At 49.7% G+C, this 19,452-nt stretch overlaps 1 protein-coding gene across 1 annotated transcript in view; it reads right to left on the reverse strand.

The window, feature by feature from the left end:
- The window catches only part of LOC311308081 (unconventional myosin-Va-like), a gene marked incomplete at both ends in the record, with an annotated part of 55,630 nt that overhangs the window by 7,201 nt on the left and 28,977 nt on the right, over window positions 1–19,452 (reverse strand). The window contains 18 exons of the mRNA XM_084437018.1: window positions 1,290–1,379; window positions 1,531–1,685; window positions 1,944–2,093; window positions 2,288–2,345; window positions 3,285–3,344; window positions 4,106–4,304; window positions 5,090–5,170; window positions 9,827–9,883; window positions 10,131–10,231; window positions 10,973–10,981; window positions 11,130–11,357; window positions 11,469–11,525; window positions 11,983–12,117; window positions 12,209–12,316; window positions 13,762–13,907; window positions 14,740–14,833; window positions 15,962–16,210; window positions 16,651–16,890. Of these exons, the coding sequence (XP_084293144.1) occupies window positions 1,290–1,379; window positions 1,531–1,685; window positions 1,944–2,093; window positions 2,288–2,345; window positions 3,285–3,344; window positions 4,106–4,304; window positions 5,090–5,170; window positions 9,827–9,883; window positions 10,131–10,231; window positions 10,973–10,981; window positions 11,130–11,357; window positions 11,469–11,525; window positions 11,983–12,117; window positions 12,209–12,316; window positions 13,762–13,907; window positions 14,740–14,833; window positions 15,962–16,210; window positions 16,651–16,890 (2,217 nt within the window). The remainder of the gene's footprint in view (window positions 1–1,289; window positions 1,380–1,530; window positions 1,686–1,943; window positions 2,094–2,287; window positions 2,346–3,284; window positions 3,345–4,105; window positions 4,305–5,089; window positions 5,171–9,826; window positions 9,884–10,130; window positions 10,232–10,972; window positions 10,982–11,129; window positions 11,358–11,468; window positions 11,526–11,982; window positions 12,118–12,208; window positions 12,317–13,761; window positions 13,908–14,739; window positions 14,834–15,961; window positions 16,211–16,650; window positions 16,891–19,452) is intronic.

A 19,452-nucleotide genomic window follows, 5' to 3' on the forward strand; every position in this document is an offset into this window, starting at 1 on the left:
GAACGAGTCCTGCTCTGCTGGAGTTTTAGCTGCTCTTAAAACTATTTCCATGTCCTGGATGCCATCCCCGTCTTCTCTTTAGCAAAAGCTGTAGCATCCATGGTTAACTTGGGACTGAATGCCGGCGTGTTGTTTGGGAAAGGTGGGGGCGGAGAACCCGGAAGCAATAGCCGGAAGCAACAGCCAATGAAACCAGATCATGCTAATCGATCTCCCGCCCCCAAACCCGGCTCGAAATCAGCTAAAAACGAGCTTAGTTTGCAGACTAATTAAACGTATTTCGTGAACCTAAAACTGTTGTCTGTTATAGTAAGTAGGTACTTCACAACTTCAACTTTGGTAATACACAAAAAAACAAAAAACGAAAAAAAACGTTTTTTTATGTATTTTGCCCCCTAGCGCATTTCGGGGTTTGCCGAGTTGCGGACCAAATCACCAGCCGCTGTCACATATATATAATAAAGAATAAAGAATATCTGGGTTTTCACCCCTACCATCTGCTACCAGCCGTAACAGTGTGTGTGTGTGCGTGTGTGTGTAATGGCAGGGTAAGAGTGAAAATGTGTTTGTGTGTTAAAGTGCACACGTGTGTTTATCTCAACAAGTATGAGTGTGTGTGTGTGTGTGTGTGTGTGTTTGTGCGTGTGTGTGTGTGACTTGCATCTTCCCCGCTGTACTGTTTCATACAATGCAGGAAGCGGCAGGTGTTGGACAGCCAGAAGGACATCGTCAGAAAGTCATCCCCGCGTTTCTGAGGAGAAAAAAGTATAACCAGTGACAGAAATGTGTGTGGGAAAACATATACAAAACCAGGTAGTAGGAGGCTTGCCAGACCTCCTGAACTAACAAACAACTGAACCTATATACACAGGGGAATACAGGTTTGATTGGTTGATTGGTGACAGCTGGTGCTGCTGATTATACTGCAGGTTGTCAGCAGACATCCAGGAGTCACTCCAGAATCTCACTCAGAGGGATCACATGACATATGAGGGAGACAAAAGGACAGTATGAGACAATGACCAGTAGGGGGAGACAGACAACCAACAACATACTCATATATATATCTATATATAGATATATATAATAAAGAATAAAGAATATCTGGGTTTTCACCCCTACCATCTGCTACCAGCCGTAACAGTGTGTGTGTGTGCGTGTGTGTGTAATGGCAGGGTAAGAGTGAAAATGTGTTTGTGTGTTAAAGTGCACACGTGTGTTTATCTCAACATGTATGAGTGTGTGTGTGTGTGTGTGTGTGTGTTTGTGCGTGTGTGTGTGTGACTTGCATCTTCCCCGCTGTACTGTTTCATACAATGCAGGAAGCGGCAGGTGTTGGACAGCCAGAAGGACATCGTCAGAAAGTCGTCCCCGCGTTTCTGAGGAGAAAAAAAAAGAAAACAAAAGTGACCAATTTGCGTGTGACTCGTCCCGTTGGGTTGGATCAAAAACCCTCGGCGCTTCTGGGCGTTACATCGAGCGAGCGTCTCATTTCCCGCCCGGCCCGGACGCTGCCGGCGGACGCCGTACCTTGAGGATCTTCTTGATGCTGTTGATGATGGAGGTGAGGAGTGTGTCGACCTTCTGGTCGTCGTTGACGTAGTCGGCGTGTCGCAGACACATGGAGAGGATGTAGGCGGGGAGCCCCGGGATCAGGTTCACCGCCAAGCCGCGCGGCTTCAGCTCTAAGGGGAGAGAGGAGGAGGAGAGGGGAGGAGGAGGAGGGTGGGGATACGGTGTTGGAACAAGGCCCGTATAGGACGCGTTTGTAGTATTGGCACGGAGCCAGCGTGGGACGCACGCGCTAGGTACTGGTGCTGAGCCACGAACGGTTGCGTTCGGCGTCGGACGCATGTCTGGGGTAGAGGTCAAGTGTGGCGTTCTGGAAAACGCCGCGGGTTGGGGGGGGGGGGGGGGGGGTGGGGTACTTAAAAGGTACTGACCCAGAATGAGGTTCTTGACCAGTTTGAGTTCGTCCTCCTTCTTGTACTCCAGCATGCCCTGGAAGTCCTTCTCCCTGCGAGGGATGTTCACCGGACGGATGGGCTCGTCCACCATCTGACCCGGGGACACCTGGCCCTCTCCCTGACCGGCTGGGACACACACACGGTTGATTACTGTACACACACGGCCCCCTGGGGGAGACAGACAACACACACACACGCACACACATGCACATGCACACACGGTTGATTACTGTACACACATGGCCCCCTGGGGGAGACAGACAGCACACACACACACACCTCCGCTCACATGCAGACAGACAGAAGTCTTGTTCCCATACCTCCGATCTTCTTGGAGAAGATGGTTTTGTCATGCTTCTCTAACTGTTCCATCAGATCCTGCCAGAGATGGAGAGAGAGAGATGGAGAGAGAGAGAGAGAGAGAGAGGAGTGAGGGAAACAGTGGAGCCTGGTCTAGCTATAGCGTGCAGCTGGGATCAGGGTGCAGACAGAAAGCTGAGGCTGTAGAGAAGAGTGCCCTCTGGTGGCAGAGAGGATCATTACGAAACCTTCAGATTCCACTCATCTAGGGAGCGGAGATCTGATGATGGAGACAAAGTCTCGGGTCACCTTTCCTGACAAACCTATTCCCTGACAGTAGCCCGTGAATGGGCCAGAGTTAGACGGTGATCTACACTGGGTTTATTCTATCTTGAAAGCCATACTCATCGCAAAAAAAGTTTTTCCGCGATGCCATCTGGCTTCCAGAATACGTTTATTCCACTACTTGTCCCTATTTAAATAAATAAGTCTTAAATTCTACTAGCATACTTTGTTGCTGTAGTTAGCCAAACTTGTTGCTACACTAGCCAAACTCCTGGACTACAACTCTTAGTCCTGAATACAAATGAGCTATAGATATAAACATGCTTTTCCAATTTGGATGAAATACCCCTTTCGGCAAATATTTTAGAATATCGCTTCCTCTCTGTAAAACTGTGTCTCCATCGCCCAGGGCACCGAGGGTGTCTGATTTCAGGGGAGGGGGAGTGCTGATTAACCGGTAGTTTATTAGAGAGTGGACTCCTGTGTGGACGAGGAGGAGGAGGAGGAGGAGCAGAAGGAGGTTGGTTCTCCTCTGTGGGTTAGGAAAGGAGGACACGCTGCTGTGGCTGTTAGAGCAGACATCACATTAAAACGCTGCTCTGTGGAGTGCGCACGCACGCACACACACACAGTCTCGGTTAGTGTTCACACACGTGCAGGAAAACACAGTCTCTCCCTCTCTCTCATTCACACACACACACAACACACAGATGCAATGTTTTCTCTACATACAACCATCCGTCGTAAAATGATGAGTCGGGTCTCCCGATAGGCTGTTGGGTCATCTGTGGTCTGTGATACAGGATGGACACACACACACACTTTACAGTGTGATACAAGATGGACACACACACTTTACAGTGTGATACAGGATGGACACACACACTTTACAGTGTGATACAGGATGGACACACACACTTTACAGCAGAAACATACAACGGCCTCGTAACAGCATTTATTCTATCATTCCTTGAGCATGACACACACACACACACACTCTACAGTGTGATACAGGATGGACACACACACACTTTACAGTGTGATACAGGACGGACACACACACTTTACAGCAGAAACATACAACGGCCTCGTAACAGCATTTATTCTATCATTCCTTGAGCATGATGCCCCTCCCCTGCCTGCCTGCCCCCCCCCCCCCCCCCCCCCCTCCCCCTAGCAAGCGGAGTGATGTCGTACTACTGTGTACTGTGTGTGCTTCTGCGAGTGTGTTTACATATGCGTACCCTGCAGGTTCTCAATGAGGAGGCACGCGGTCTCTTGCTGTGCATCTGCAATGAGTATGTGTGTGTGTGTGTGTGTGTGTGAGTGGGTGTAGACTCGACGGGCCCTCGTTGACGAGGTGTGTGATATTGCGCTGCTCTGCGTGTCTGCGCTCTGTACGCGCACGCATGCGTGTGTGTGTGTGTGTGTGTGTGTGTTCGGCGCGCAGCGAGCGCATTCGTGCGCGTCATAGAGGTGTGTGAGGTGTCACGTTAAGCCGTTTCTCTGATTTTTGTGCGTTTGCATGTGTGTGTGTGTGCGTGTGTCCGTACCAGGTTCTCGTTGGTGAGGTGCGTGATCTCGTGCTGGAGGCTGGCCTCTATCCGGGACTCCGGGGGCAGCTGGAGGTTCTGGGCCAGGAGCTGCTGCTGCCGGTTGTTCTCCTCCTTCACGCTCTGCAGTTCTCCTCGCAGAACCTCCACCTCATTATCGTAGCTGCGCCGCTGCGCCTGCAGCTGGGACTCCAGCAACCTTGAGGGGGGGGGGCGTGCGTCCGAATGAGCGTGTGAGCAAGAGAAGGGGGCGAAAGAAGAAGGAGGGAGGAAGTATGAGGGGATGAGAGAGAGAGAGGAGAGAGACTAGTCAGAAGAACGCCCAGAGGAGGAGGGTGGGAGGCGTTTCGCTGGGTCGGGAGGGTCAAGGCGGGACGACCTCGCCGCTGCAGTCCTCCGCTCTCGGGGGGGGGGGGGGGGCAAGCGAGCGCCCCCCATCTGGCGACACGCAGCCCAGCCGGGAAGACCTCCTTCCCCGGGGGAGAGCTCCCCACCCTCCCTCTCCTCCCCCCTCTCCTCTGACTCGGGAGGTCCGGTCCGGTCCGAGCCGACGCCGTCACACCCCCGGGGGGAGGCGGGAGGGCGGTGGGGCGGCGTCCCGAGGCAGAGAGGAGAGACGCCGGCGGCCCGCGCTCGCCGCGGGGGGAGAGCGCCAGAGCGAAGCGCCACACCGATGGGAGTCGTTCTACTTAGGGTGCCGCGCTTCGAGCGCCGAGGCAAAACCGGGAGCCGGTTAGTACAGTAGGAAAGGGTGCGAGGATTTAGGACAAGGTGCAACACGGTCGGTCACACCACAACACTCGAGAGGGGGGTTAACCGCCTCTGATCAACCAATAGGAAACGAGAGATAAGAGGGAGGGAGCTGAGAAAGAGAGGAGGGATGGAGGGAAGGAACGTGGCGCCATGTCGTCCCTTCACACCGGCATCCACATGCGCTCGCACACACACACACACTGGCAAGACGCCTCGGGGGGCGCGGTTAACCTGTTGGTCTCCTTTAACCCCTCATAAACCAGCCACAGCTCGCCGTCCTCATTCAGCCTATGGAAGTCTGGCGTGGGCGATCTGAGCGACACACAGGGCAGACAGGGACACAACACAACCAGCAACGTGAAGAGGGGGCGGGGTGTGATTGGGGGGGGGGGGGTACGAGAGGGGAGTGTGAGTGTGTGTGAGGAGCAAGCCCCCAGGAATCGAAATCTAAAGTGAAGGCCTATTGAACCGCGCCATCTTGGCTAGATTTGTAGTCACTTGGCTATTTCCGGTTACTTTTGACTTGCGCAGTTGAGCTTCTCTGGCCGACGCGCGTCCACGAAAAAGTTCACATTTATCTGAAATGTAGACGCGCGTTCCCGGCTCTCCCCGCTTTGATTTAGCAATGAAAACCGGCTTGCATATTAACCTGTTTTTGTCAAATATATCAATTGGAGAAATTATTTTTTGATCCTGGCATCTTAGTTTTAACAAGTTAAATATAATTGAACATGTTTTGTTTGCTAGTAGATGGTATTCATTCCGTTCGCGATAACGTTATTGCAGCCAGGCTAAATTCCTCCAGGGAGCCAGTGACCGGCGAGTTGAAGAGCTTCACTCCCCGCCAGCAGGAGCTCTGGCCGCGGCTACCGCATCTCGGAAAACCCGCTGAGTTCGTGGCTGCTATTTCACACTCGCCCTTGATCAATCCCAATACCGATCCATGGTAATAATGAATCAATCGTTCAGATCAGATCGGCAGTGCTGCATGCATGTTACAACATCATTGTTAGCTTTATTAACATAACCATAGCCTACATTTATCTCTCTAATGTTAGGCTATCCATCTTACACCAGTCGGCCATTCGATAGCTGGAAGCGGTCAACGCCAACGTTGACTGAAAACACCCAAACTCAGTGTATCGTTTCATCTTCATGCTACACATCAACTCCTTTACATTGTATGTGAATAAATTCCTGTTATTCTAAAAATATCCCATTTCTGTCCATTCCTGGAAAAGGCTAATAATTGCTGTCAAATGATCACTCCAGTTTATCACCGTATCCCACTACCATTTCAACTATGCACAGGAGGTTGTCTTGTGGTCATTTTCATTAAAAAATGATTAGCCTGATCAGTTTGTTGTATGTATTAAGCCCTTTTTGAGCGGTATGCTTGTATTAATAGCTTATAGCTTGCCATACTCGCCAACCTTGGGACCTCAGAAATAGGGAGCATTTCCAAACCAAATTGCGGGGGGGGGGGGGGGGGGGGGCATTAAAAGCATTACAAATTAGACATTAAAAGCATTAAAACGAAATGTGAAACATTATATATATATATATATGTGTGTATGGAGCAATTGTTTTTAATGTCCGACTTTTGTCTGTGCTGTTCAGTAAATGTGCATCTGTCCTAATTTATTGTAGCCTATCTACTACACAACCTAGTTCAAATTTATGAATCTCCCGCGGAAGTCAGGAGGGTTGGCAAGTAGGCTATGGTCACTGCTCCCCAGTAAAATTGAATAATTGAGGGGTTACTTACAGTACAAAAAAGTACAGCATTTGTAGAACTCGGATGATACTACATAAATTGACATGCAAAGCCAGAGACTGTTGCTTGTAGACGACAAGACTGCTGTAACCATTCAAATGTGGAGGCTACACTGCATTGAAGGTGGGTTGGCTTACTTGACACAGAACACAGAAAACGGACACCACAAAAAAGGGCTTAAAGCAGGTCCTAAACAGCAGCAGGTCTGGTTGAGGTGTGAACTGATCTCCTAAAAATGGCTTGAGCTGTGAGGATAAGAGGAGGCACACTGTTTCTGTTATTACATTTCAATAATAGAATATGACACACAAACCACATACATACACACATACACATACAGCCCGTCTTGGTTTAAAGCCCACTCACCAACGTCAAGGTGCAAGCCTATCGAGTGGGAACACGAGACCAATCACGAACAGGACAAACTCAGACGGGACAACACAGCATACAAATAATCAAGGAATATGTATGTTGTCATGCTGTTTCACATTTCGTTTTAATGCTTTTAATGTCTAATTTGTAATGCTTTTAATGCCCCCCCCCCCCCCCCCCGCAATTTGGTTTGGAAATGATCACGCCGCGGAAGATTCATAAATTTGAACTAGGTTGTGTAGTAGATAGGCTACAATAAATTAGGACAGATGCACATTTACTGAACAGCACAGACAAAAGTCGGACATTAAAAACAATTGCTCCATACACACACATATATATATAAGACAATCTCCTGTGCATAGTTGAAATGGTAGTGGGATACGGTGATAAACTGGAGTGATCATTTGACAGCAATTATTAGCCTTTTCCAGGAATGGACAGAAATGGGATATTTTTAGAATAACAGGAATTTATTCACATACAATGTAAAGGAGTTGATGTGTAGCATGAAGATGAAACGATACACTGAGTTTGGGTGTTTTCAGTCAACGTTGGCGTTCACCGCTTCCATTTATCGAATGGCCGACTGGTGTAAGATGGATAGCCTAACGTTAGAGAGATAAATGTAGGCTATGGTTATGTTAATAAAGCTAACAATGATGTTGTAACATGCATGCAGCACTTCCGATCTGATCTGAACGATTGATTCATTGTTACCATGGATCGGTATTGGGATTGATCAAGGGCGAATGTGAAATAGCAGCCAGGAACTCAGCGGGTTATCCAAGATGCGGTAGCCGCGGCCAGAGCTCCTGCTGGCGGGGAGTGAAGCTCTTCAACTCGCCTGTCACTGACTCCCTGGAGGAATTTAGCCTGGCTGCAATAACGTTATCGCGAACGGAATGAATACCATCTACTAGCAAACAAAACATGTTAAATTATATTTAACCTGTTAAAACTAAGATGCCAGGATCAAAAAATAATTTCTCCAATTGATATATTTGACAAAAACAGGTTAATATGCAAGCCGGTTTTCATTGCTAAATCAAAGCGGGGAGAGCCGGGAACGCGCGTCTACATTTCAGAGAAATGTGAACTTTTTCGTGGACGCGCGTCGGCCAGAGAAGCTCAACTGCGCAAGTCAAAAGTAACCGGAAGGCCAGAAAAGCACAACTGCGCAAGTCAAAAGTAACCGGAAATAGTCAAATGACTACAAATTTTGCCAAGATGGCGCGGTTCAATAGGGCTTCATTGTTGATAGCGGCCAGTGAATGGAGTGGCTGTATCCAGTTTATATAATACATCCATGGTGAGGAGAGAGGATAGACAACATACTTGAAATGCTGTGTGACACGTAAGCTAAGCAAGGACTCTAAATCAAAGTAGAATGTGCGCGCGTGTGAACGTATGTGTGTGTGTGCGTTGTGTACGTGTGTGTGCATTGTGTGCATTTATACAACAGCTAGTTCCGACCGCGCATTGTGATTGGCTAAGACGGATTCCAAGCAGTGCCTTTAAGGCTTATAATGGCACTGGGTTAATCACCAAATGTATTCCTACTCCCTATCGCTCGTCGGAACTAGCTGTCGTATCGTGGAGGTCTGAAACAAAATATTTAAGCAAGACTGAACACTATAAACCCGTCTTTTCCAAAATAAAATTAACAACAGTGCAGTGCTGTTGTATAAAAGCAATAAGACACTCAAGGTCGTGCTTTACTGTGGTTTATTGGCACGTCTGTGGTCCGCTTCGCGTCGTGCCTGCGGCTGCACCACAGCCGTGCCAATAAACCACAGTAAAGCACTCCCTCTCGTGTCTTATTGCTCAAGTGTGACTAACTGACGTACCGGCCTGCTTCTATATCAGTGTGTGTGTGTTTCAAATGTGGAAAGCTCTGTGACTGTGGTGTGACAGAGAGATGAGTCCACAACACTGACATGAGGAGGGAACAGAAAAGAGGGTCACACAAAATCACGAGGGCGGCGGTCAAAGTAGAAAAACAAATGAATGCCACGAACAGGTGATCCATGCAGGGGTCATGCCAGGTCATTCCATAGGGCTGTTAGCTAGGCCTCCTACACCCGCCCCCCCCCCCTCCCCAAACCGTCTACATCACTTCCTGTGCCACTAAGAGAGCCATTCCATGCTGTTGCCATGCTGCGAGGCTGTTTAACTCTTCCACTGGCTCCAGCAACTGGCTCATTACCCAAACGCTTAGCAGCCCACCCTGACAGAGCCACGACACCTCAAGCTACTATGCTGATAAAATGTCAACCGTTCATTTTAAAATCTTCGCCACATTTGTTCGGAATTGATCTCAGACGCGATCTCACAGACACCCTGTATTTGAGATGAACACTGGGTCTGTTACAGTCCCCCTGGAGCTGGTGGGTCAATCCCCATGCCGTTAGAGCAGGCTAACCTTGCTTAGCTTCATCGCCATGCTGGTTAGATGGCCGTTGCAACACAGGCTAACCTAGCTTAGCTTCATCACCATGCTGGTTAGATGCCCGTTGCTACACAGGCTAACCTAGCTTAGCTTCATCCCCATGGTGGTAAGATGCCCGTTGCTACACAGGCTAACCTAGCTTAGCTTCATCACCATGGTGGTAAGATGGCTGTTGCTACACAGGCTAACCTAGCTTAGCTTCATCACCATGGTGGTAAGATGGCTGTTGCTACACAGGCTAACCTAGCTTAGCCTTCCCTATTTAGCCATATTGCCTATATCAGCCTTTGGTATCCCTTTTCCAATTGGTTTAGCATGGCCATGCATGCTCCGCCTCATGATGCATAGGCCACACCTGATTGGTTACCTGAGCCTACTCAGGAGCTCATTGGCTTCCAGCGGCTTACGCAAGAACCTGGGGGATCTGCACAAAACAGAGAGAAAGAGCGGTTCACACACACACTCACAGCTCTTACACGCACGCACGCACACACACACACACACACACACACGGGTGGTCTGAACTGTAACGAGCGCCTGGTTGCGCTCTGAGGAGAGCGGGACAGGGGTCAAGGAAGACAGAAGAGGAGGAAGAGAGAGAGGGAGGAGGAGGAAGACAGGATGGAGAGAGAGAGAGAGAGAGAGAGAGAGAGAGAGAGAGAAGAGTGTACCTGTTGGTGTCCTTTAGGCCGATGTAAGCCTGTTTAATTTCACCAGAGTCCTTCATCTTGGAAACGTCCTCGACATGGTGCATAGGCTCAGTCATGGTCTCCTGACACACACACACACACACACACACACACACACACACACACACACACACACACACACACACACACACACACACACACACACACACACACACACACACACACACACACACACGTGAGCATGTGTAGCTGTTTTACAATCATAGCTCCGACAGTTTACACTGATATGGGCATGTGTCTACAGAAGGTCACGGTGTTGAGGGGGTGCTAATGTGATGCAGCAGTGCCCTATAATGTCACCATGGGACATTACACAAACACACACACATCTCCATCATGGATGTTTAACTATCCTATCGCTGACAGCTCCTACTGGGCGAACTAACAGCGGTACTTGCAAGCAGCGGACAGCATGTGTCAGTAGTGACAGGTGAATGTAACCAAGCAGACTCTAGTCGGGGTCCTGTTGTAAATGAGGGAAACCTCAGTGCTTTACGAGCAGGGCTGAAAATTAACATTAACCGGCCAAATGCAGGTAAAATTTCCAGTTGGCGACTAGATTTCGGAAGGCTATCTGAAAGATATATATACTTGGCCGGTAGATTTTTTCATCTACAGTCCCCTTGGCAGGTGACTCACCGCGAGCCAAAAGGTTAATTTTCACCCCTGTTTACGAGTATGAATAAAGGTTTGAAATGAAATGAAATGTTAGACTCGTATACTACTGGTTAGACATGGTGGAATGGTTCAGTGTGAACATGAGGTGGTTGTGTCTAGAACATGCAGCTACAGGCTCTCTGTACCTTCTCATCCTGTGTGTGGGGGGGAGAGACGGAAAAGTTAGAAACACTGGTAGTAGTCAGATCAGATCCTTTCATGTTAACACACACACCCTGGCCCCCACTGACCAGCCCCATACGGAAGCTTCCGGACGGTCGGTGACCCCCAGCCGACCCCTACCTTGTGCTGCATGGCCTCCTTCTGGCTGACCAGCTGCGAGCGCAGGATCAGCACCTCCTCCTTGCGCACATCCAGCTCCTCGCAGGCGCCGTTGAGCTGGTCCAGGAGCACCTTGTAGGCCGGGGAGCCCGGAGCGCCGGCCCCTGCGCCTACATTACCCAGCAGGCTCTGCCTCATGTCGGTCAGGTTGTGCTTCAGCTTCTTGTTCTCGGACTCCAGCTCCTGGCGCTGTGGGGGGGGAGGGGGTGGAAAAAAAACATGGCGGCCGTCAGAAGGGGGCCCTTGGTGCCTGTAGACGAGGCTTCTGACAGAAGCCCGGGGTACAGCTTTGCTCCTCACCTTGAGAGACTCGTACTCCAGCTCTGCTCCGCGGGCCTTCTTATGCTCTTCATCATCCTGAGGGAGAGTTATGTTACATAAAGAATAACTAGACATGTATTAGACTTTGATAGTATTTTAATAGCATTGGGAGTTGTACCTGGGCTCTAGCCCGTGGTATTTTGGTAGTATTAGAGTCGTACCCAAGCCCTATCCCATGATATTTTAGCAGTATCAGAGTGGTACCTGGGCCCTAGCCCATAGTATTTTAGTAGATTTTTTAGTAGTAGTTTTAGTAGTAGTAGAGTTGTACCCAGGCTCTACAGGTAGCCTATAGTATTTTCGCAGTATCAGAGTTGTACCCGGGCTCTAGCCCATAGTATCTTAGTAGTATTTTCGTAGTATCAGAGTCGTACCCGGGCCCTAGCCCATAGTATTTTAGTAGTATTTTCGTAGTATCAGAGTCGTACCCGGGCTCTAGCCCATAGTATTGTAGTAGTATTTTAGTAGTATTTTCGTAGTATCAGAGTCCTACCCGGGCTCTAGCCCGCTGGAACTGGTCCTCTTTGTTTTCCAGCTCGTTGCGTAGCGACTGTTTTTCCTGCTCCAGCTCCGTCAAGCGTTTCTGCAGCTTCAGAGTCAGAGACGTGTCCAGGCCACGGGTCACATCCTGCCAGGACAGGAAACGGTGTCATGGTGATGCACACATTTTATATGTTGTTCTATTTCTATTTTATGCCGCTAGCCTCTCTGCCCCTCACCTCGGCGGCGCGGGAGTCTTCTGATTCGGCGAACTCTGAGTTGTAGGTGTACTCTGATTCGTTGCTGCTGTGGGTGGAGTCTGTTCTCCTGTGGCCAGGCTTGGGGACCTGGGGAGGGTAGAGGGTGACGGACCCTTAATGACACAAACACACCCCATTCCATAATCTTAATTGCTCACCGTCTGAGTGTGTGTGTATGTCTCTGATTATGTCAGTGTGTCTCTGAGTGCGTACAGTATTTCTGAGTTTGTATGACATCTGAGTACATTACAGTCATTTAGCTGACCCTTATATCCAAAGTGACTTACAATAATTGCACTTAACATAGGAAAACTACTAACCAGAACTCACAAGTGCCTGTCCTTTCTATAACAAGTGACTAAGGCCCAAATCCACTAAGAATGGATTGCTCCCGCTAATAGCTCGATATTTTGCACAGCAATTGCAGCAGCAGTCGGCTCCAGTTTAGCACGATATTCACAAAAGATTTTGCTCTAATGGCATGCCCGGTCAAACACGCCCACAAATTTGCCAACTGTGTGCAATTTGAGCCCATGATTGCAATTAGCCATGTACGTGTTCATATCATGATGATAATCTATTGCTTTACGATAGTAAAAGCAAAAACCCCTCTCACTATTTTTGTTAGCACCCTCAGTCATTCCATCCTGGGGCCGGCCTGTATGTGTTGCACATCTAAATGCAGTTTGTTCTTGTATATAGATATAAGATCTTGGATATAGTCGGATCTTTCCCCAGTGTTTCAAGCTTTTCTCCATATTTCAGGACACAGATTGGATCATAATGACAGACCGCACTTTTTTGCAGAAAATATCAGTTCTGTTTGTTTCTGTGCATCGCAGCTGGCTGAACTTATTTTTAAATCCCCCTCTATATATGTTTCAGCCTTAATATCATCCAATATCAATTCAATATCATTCAAACCTCAAGTTCTGAGGAGAGACAGAGGGAGAGAGTGCGTGCTGACTGCTGCAGTTAATACCAGCTTTTCAAAAGCTTTCCAAAAGCTTTCAAAAGCGGTATTTGCACCTCTCTAACCGTGTGTCAGTTAGCTCACGATCTTTGTGGATCAGACGCAAGGCTTATTTGGGGCAATTTTGCATGGAAGTACCTAATTTACATACATTCAAATGAGCCTGGCGCAGCCGTGGAGCTACTTGCTCATCAGTGCTGTTTGCAAATGCTTTCCCCCCTTTGCGTGTGCTTTGTGGATTGGATGCTATTTTTTGGTCTCATTTGCACGGGTTTTTCTGCTGCAAAAGCTGCACAATACTTTTGTAGATTTGGCCGTAAGAGAATAATCTAGTGCTGATGGCAAGTAGGCGAGTAGGTGTGTATATCTGTGTGTGTGTGTATGTCTGAGTGTGTGTGTGTGTGTGTGTGTGTGTGTGTGTGTGTGTGTGTGTGTTTGTGTGTCTGAGTGTCTGAGTGTGTGTGTATTAGTGTGTGTGTGTATGTCTTGAGAGTGTATCTCTGAACAGGTGTGTATTAGTGTGTGTGTATTAGTGTGTGTGTGTGCAGTGTCTGACCACAGAGAGGGTGATCTCCTCCTTCAGGTCGTCGTATTTCTCCTCCATGCGCCGGTGTTCGGTCAGGAGGTTCTGGTAGCGAGAACGTTCCTCGTTCAGGTCGTTCTCCAGCTGCTGAGTCTCCTCCGCTAGAGCAAGAGCCATTTTCTCTGAGAGGGAGAGAGAGAGGGGGGGGAGAGAGGGGAGGGAGGGAGAGAGAGAGAGAGGGGGAGAGGGAGAGAGAGGGAGGGAGAGAGAGAGGGAGAGAGAGCAAAAGGAAGGAGAGAAGGTAGGAAAGAAGTTGTGAGGGACATATCATTGAGGTTCAATACACACATGTGCAGCTTGACTTTACAATAAGGATGTGAATGCAATGTTTTCTGGTGAGCCAGTGGTGAGTCTTCTGTGTTGGGTGATGTGATTGGTCAGAGGGGTGGTGCTGTATGTGACAGCCGATGTGATTGGTCAGAGGGGTGATGCTGTATGTGACAGCCGATGTGATTGGTCAGAGGGGCAGTGCTGTATGGGACAGCCGATGTGATTGGTCAGATGGGTGATGCTGTATGTGACAGCCGATGTGATTGGTCAGAGGGGCAGTGCTGTATGTAACAACCGATGTGATTGGTCAGAGGGGCAGTGCTGTATGTAACTGCCAATGTGATTGGTCAGAGGGGCAGTGCTGTATGTAACAACCGATGTGATTGGTCAGAGCGGCAGTGCTGTATGTGACAGCCGATGTGATTGGTCAGAGGGGCAGTGCTGTATGTAACAGCGAATGGGATTGATCAGAGGGAGAGTGCTGTATGTAACAGCCGATGTGATTGGTCAGAGGGGCAGTGCTGTATGTAACAGCCGATGTGATTGGTCAGAGGGGCAGTGCTGTATGTAACAGCCGATGTGATTGGTCAGAGGGGCAGTGCTGTATGTAACAGGCGATGTGATTGGTCAGAGGGGCAGTGCTGTATGTAACAGGCGATGTGATTGGTGTATAGGGTGTCGTACCGGTCATCTGCTGACCCTGCTCCTTGATCAGTCTGTTCAGCTCGTCCTTCTCGCTCTTCAGCAGTCCATTCTGCGCTTTCAGCTCTGCTACCATCTACACACACACACACACACATACACGCACCAGCGCGCACAGGACGCACACGTACACAAAAAAGTTGCTTGAGTTGCATCTACCCAAAGATGTGCGCTTGTCAGCATTTTGGATTTAAAAACATTGAATTTTGTTGACTGATTTTCACAAAACTACAGGATGACTGACCTGAACTGTCACTACTATTCTACCTCATTTCTATCGCTCTCAAGCCCAAACACACACACACTCAGACACACACACACACACACTGCTAGCAATCACTAGTCTACCTCACCTCTATGTCCCTCTCAAGCACAAACTCTCACACACACACACACACACACACACACACACAGCTAGCAATCACTAGTCTACCTCACCTCTATGTCCCTCTCAAGCACAAACTCACACACACACACACACACACACACACACACACACACATCTCTAGTGATCGCTTGTCTACCTGCGCTCACCTGACACAGGGTCATGACCTCTCAGCCCGCCATGCACCCATCCTCCAGCGAACTCCCATGGGTCCTAAATCACCACATATACTGTATCCTCAGCAACAAGCCTCCATTGATATTCTCCTCTGTCTCTACGGGGGCCACTATGGGAAACCTCTCACTGGGATTCAGTAGTCTCACTAGAAGTGTCTCATCTACTCCTACAGAACTAGGTAGGGGGAGGGAGGAGATGAGGAGAGAGCGCAGAGGGGCGGAGTCAGGGGAGGGGCGGAGTCAGGGGAGGGGAGGAGTCAGGGGAGGGGCGGAGTCAGGGGAGGGGAGGGGTGGAGTCAGGGGAGGGGAGGGGCGGAGTCAGGGGAGGGGTGGAGTCAGGGGAGAGGAGGGGCGGAGTCAAGGGAGGGGAGGAATGGAGTCAGGGGAGGGGTGGAGTTAGGGGAGGGGTGGAGTCAAGGGAGGGAGGGGTGGAGTCAGGGGAGGGGTGGAGTCAAGGGAGGGAGGGGTGGAGTCAGGGGAGGGGAGGGGTGGAGTTAGGGGAGGGGTAGTGTCAAGGGGAGGGAGGGGCGGAGTCAGAGGAGGGGAGGGGTGGAGTCAGGGGAGGGGAGGCGAGGGGAAGCGAGGAGCGGAGTCAGCAGAGCGGAGCAGAGGGGAGGAGAGGAGGGGGAACAGGAGGACCCACCTGCTCCATCTCGTCCCGGTAGTTCTCGGCCCATTCCTCGATGGTCTTCTTCTCCCTCCGTGTGGTCTGCAGCTCCTTCTTCAGCCGCTCCAGCTCCTCCAGGAGCGAGACCACGCGGCCCGCGTTGTTCTTGGCGTCCTCCTCCGCGCTGCGCAGCCGGCCCAGCTCCGCACGCAGACGCTCGCTCTCCGCCGCTTGGGAGATCTCCAAGCCACTCAGACGCTCGCTCAGCAGACGGTTGTCTTTGTTCTGGGGGGAGAGAGAGAGAGAGAGAGATGAGGAGGAGGAGGAGAAAAGAGGGAGAGAAGAGAACAGGAACATGTTCTTTTGGAACACAGTCGCTGAGTTGTCCTATGAAGTGAGCCTACGCTCTGTAGACTGTATGTAGACTGTATGTAGATCGTATAAAATGAGTTTTAATCGGGCAGGTAGACCACAGAGCCATGAACGCGCCGAGGGGTCAGGGAAGAAATTTTACAGCTCACTTTTCTGGCCCCCGGGCGATACTATTTTTTTTTCCTTCCCTCTGGAATATGTAGGGGTGGGACCTCTGCCCACCTCCCTTGTTCTCTGTAAAGCGCATTGTGTTGCCTCTGTGTATGAAATGCGCTACACAAATAAAGCTTTGATTGATTGATTGATGAGGACGAGGAGGAGGAGGGGGGGTGTTGGGGGGGGGGGCGTCCCACCTGTTCGTCCACCTTCCTCTGCAGCTGCATGATCTTGTTCTCCATGCCGATGTTGAACTTCTTGAAGTGCTCCACCGAGCGCGCCTCGATCTTCAGCTTCTTCAGCTCGCGCTTGGCCCTCATGCGCCGCAGGCAGCACTGCAGGTAGACCAGGGCGCGCAGCGAGCGCTTGTACCGCTGACGGGCCAGCCAGCCACGCACGTGCTTCTGGATGAACACGGCCTTGTGCTCCCGCAGCAGCTGGACACAGAGAGAGAGAGAGAGAGAGAGAGAGAGAGGGAGAGAGAGAGGGAGGGAGAGAGAGAGAGTGTGAGAGAGAGAGAGAGGGAGAGAGAGAGAGTGTGAGAGAGAGAGGGAGAGAGAGGGAGAGAGAGAGAGCGAGAGGGTGACTGGGTCGGCCTCTCAACAAACATCCCTCCATCTTGAAAAATGCTCCTTTCAAAGAGGGCAATAAAGCACAGGCGAGGTGTGGCCACTTATTGGGAGCGGTCACGCCTGAACGCGAACTGGACAGACGAACGAACAAACAAAGAAAGTCAATGTTGGAGGCAACGTCTCCACAGCCGGGGGAGAGAGAGATATCGATCTGCCTGTATGGAATCTGAACACCTTCACCTTGGGCTGCATACTGACAACAGGCTTTGGTTAAATATGTGATATGTCCCTTTACTCTAACCCAGTGGCGATTTTACATTAGGAGCAGGTGGGGCAGTGCCCCACCAGGTGGCGCTGTTGTGCAAGATGCATCTTAGCCTACAACTGTGTTTCGGAACAATCTATTTTATAATTAATACAGAATAGTGATTCAGTGGTGAAAATAGCATGTATAAATATAATAAACCTGACTGACACTATGTATAGTGCTGTTTTGCAGTAATTCCCTTTGTATGAGTGTGTCACAGACTGCTCTGACTCGGCAGAGGGGCACCGAAGCGTTCTCCCCTACTGTTGCTATAGCGACAATGTGAGCATGGTTGGGAGCAATGTGAAAAAATATCACACAGATTTTATTGGGTGGAGGGGCAGAAAAGTCTCTTCCCCTACGAAATCTACCTGGCAACAGGTTTAGCCAGGGAATAATGAAACAACGTTGATCAAAGTTGAACTACTGGGTCATTGTCGATGTCGATCTACGTTAGCCAATGCTGCTAGCTAAAGTTTTGTAGAGATTAAAAGTGTTTTCAGGTGCAACAATGAATAGTGTAGATTATTTGTTGAATGTGCGGTTTAGTACATTGAAACTTGAAGAGAAACTGGAAATAAAATGTTTAGGGCCACACGACCAGAAGAATTGGTGCTGCTTCAGGCTGGAGATAAGGTAACCCGTACCTTCAAACAGGAATGGTTTGAGAAAAAGAAGTGGCTAACTGCTAGCACCTCGAAAAGTGCGCTGTTCTGTTTCCCTTGTATTCTTTTTGGTGGAGTCTCTGTTTGGGCATCGTCTGGATTCAAAGACATTAAACAACTGTCAGAACGAACAGCGAAGCATGAAAGCTCTGCGTCCCATCTGAGCTGTGCCATGAAGCTGGGTTTACTGGGGCAGCTCAACGTCCAGGCACAACTAGATGATGGGTTTACTGGGGCAGCTCAACGTCCAGGCACAACTAGATGATGCGTTTCGCCGTTCCATCGCGGAGCACACCAAAAAGACCGAGGAGAATCGGTATGTTCTGGGGAGGCTGATCACTTTTATTAAACTCTGTGGGAAGTGTGAAATGGGTTTGCGTGGTCACGACGAGTCAGCGAACTCACTGAACCCAGGCATTTTTCGGTGCGTTTTTGAGATGATGTCCGAGGGGGACCAATGTGGACAGTGCGCCTTCACTGTAGTAGACTATTTGGCCGTGATATACGTGGAGTACTAATAGGTTATGCGTAGTGCCCAGGTCTGATGGGTGCACACTTGTCACTTGTTGCTTTCAGAACCCTGGACCGGGCATGCGTTCTCTTATGGGTCTAATTAGCCTACTCTGCGTGTGTTAATGTGTCGTTATCTTTGTGTGTTGTAGCCTCTGCTCTGATTTACCTACCGTAGACTAATTGGCTACCTTTAGTTCTTGTGATGGTGACATAATATAAAACTGCCCCTCCAGAAATGCCTAAAATAACCACTGCTCTAACCGACTGATTATGACTCGAAACACAACATTGAGAGAGAGACAGGGAGAGAGAAAGAAAGAGACAAGGAGAGACAGTGAGAGAGAGAGAGAGAGAGAGAGAGAGAGAGAGAGAGTGAGAGAGAGACAGGGAGAGAGAGTGAGAGAGAGACAGTGAGAAACAGTGAGAGAGGGAGAGTGAGAGAGAGACAGTGAGAGAGAGAGGGAGAGAGAGTGAGGGAGAGAGAGACAGTGAGAAAGACAGGGAGAGAAAGACAGCGATATGTTGCCAGTGTTCAAAGAGCAGCTGTGTGTGTCAGTCAGTGGGGGCGAGTCCCGAACGCCGCAGCCAAATCACATGACACCAACTCAACATCAACACCGACTCAACCCATGCGGACGAACACAAGTGTCTGTTACAGTCCTATCCAGCTCTTATATCACCAACCGCTACACGTCTGCGGTATGTAGGCTGACCTCAGGTCAGATCAGCGCACAGAGCGAACTAAGGATATCCACAGGTAACTAACCCTTACCGGGTCGATCTTGTGTCAGTGTGTGTGTGTTTGTGTGTGTGTGTGTGTGTGTGTGTGTGTGTGTGTGTGTGTGTGTGTGTGTGACTCGGCCTCGGCTGTCTTCAGTATCATACGTGGGATGACTATGAAACCGCGGTTTATTTTCGACTGAGCTGCCCGCTGACCGACGA

The sequence above is a fragment of the Borostomias antarcticus genome, assembly GCF_949987555.1.
Source record: "Borostomias antarcticus genome assembly, chromosome: 4".
NCBI classification, from domain to species: Eukaryota; Metazoa; Chordata; class Actinopteri; order Stomiiformes; family Stomiidae; genus Borostomias; species Borostomias antarcticus.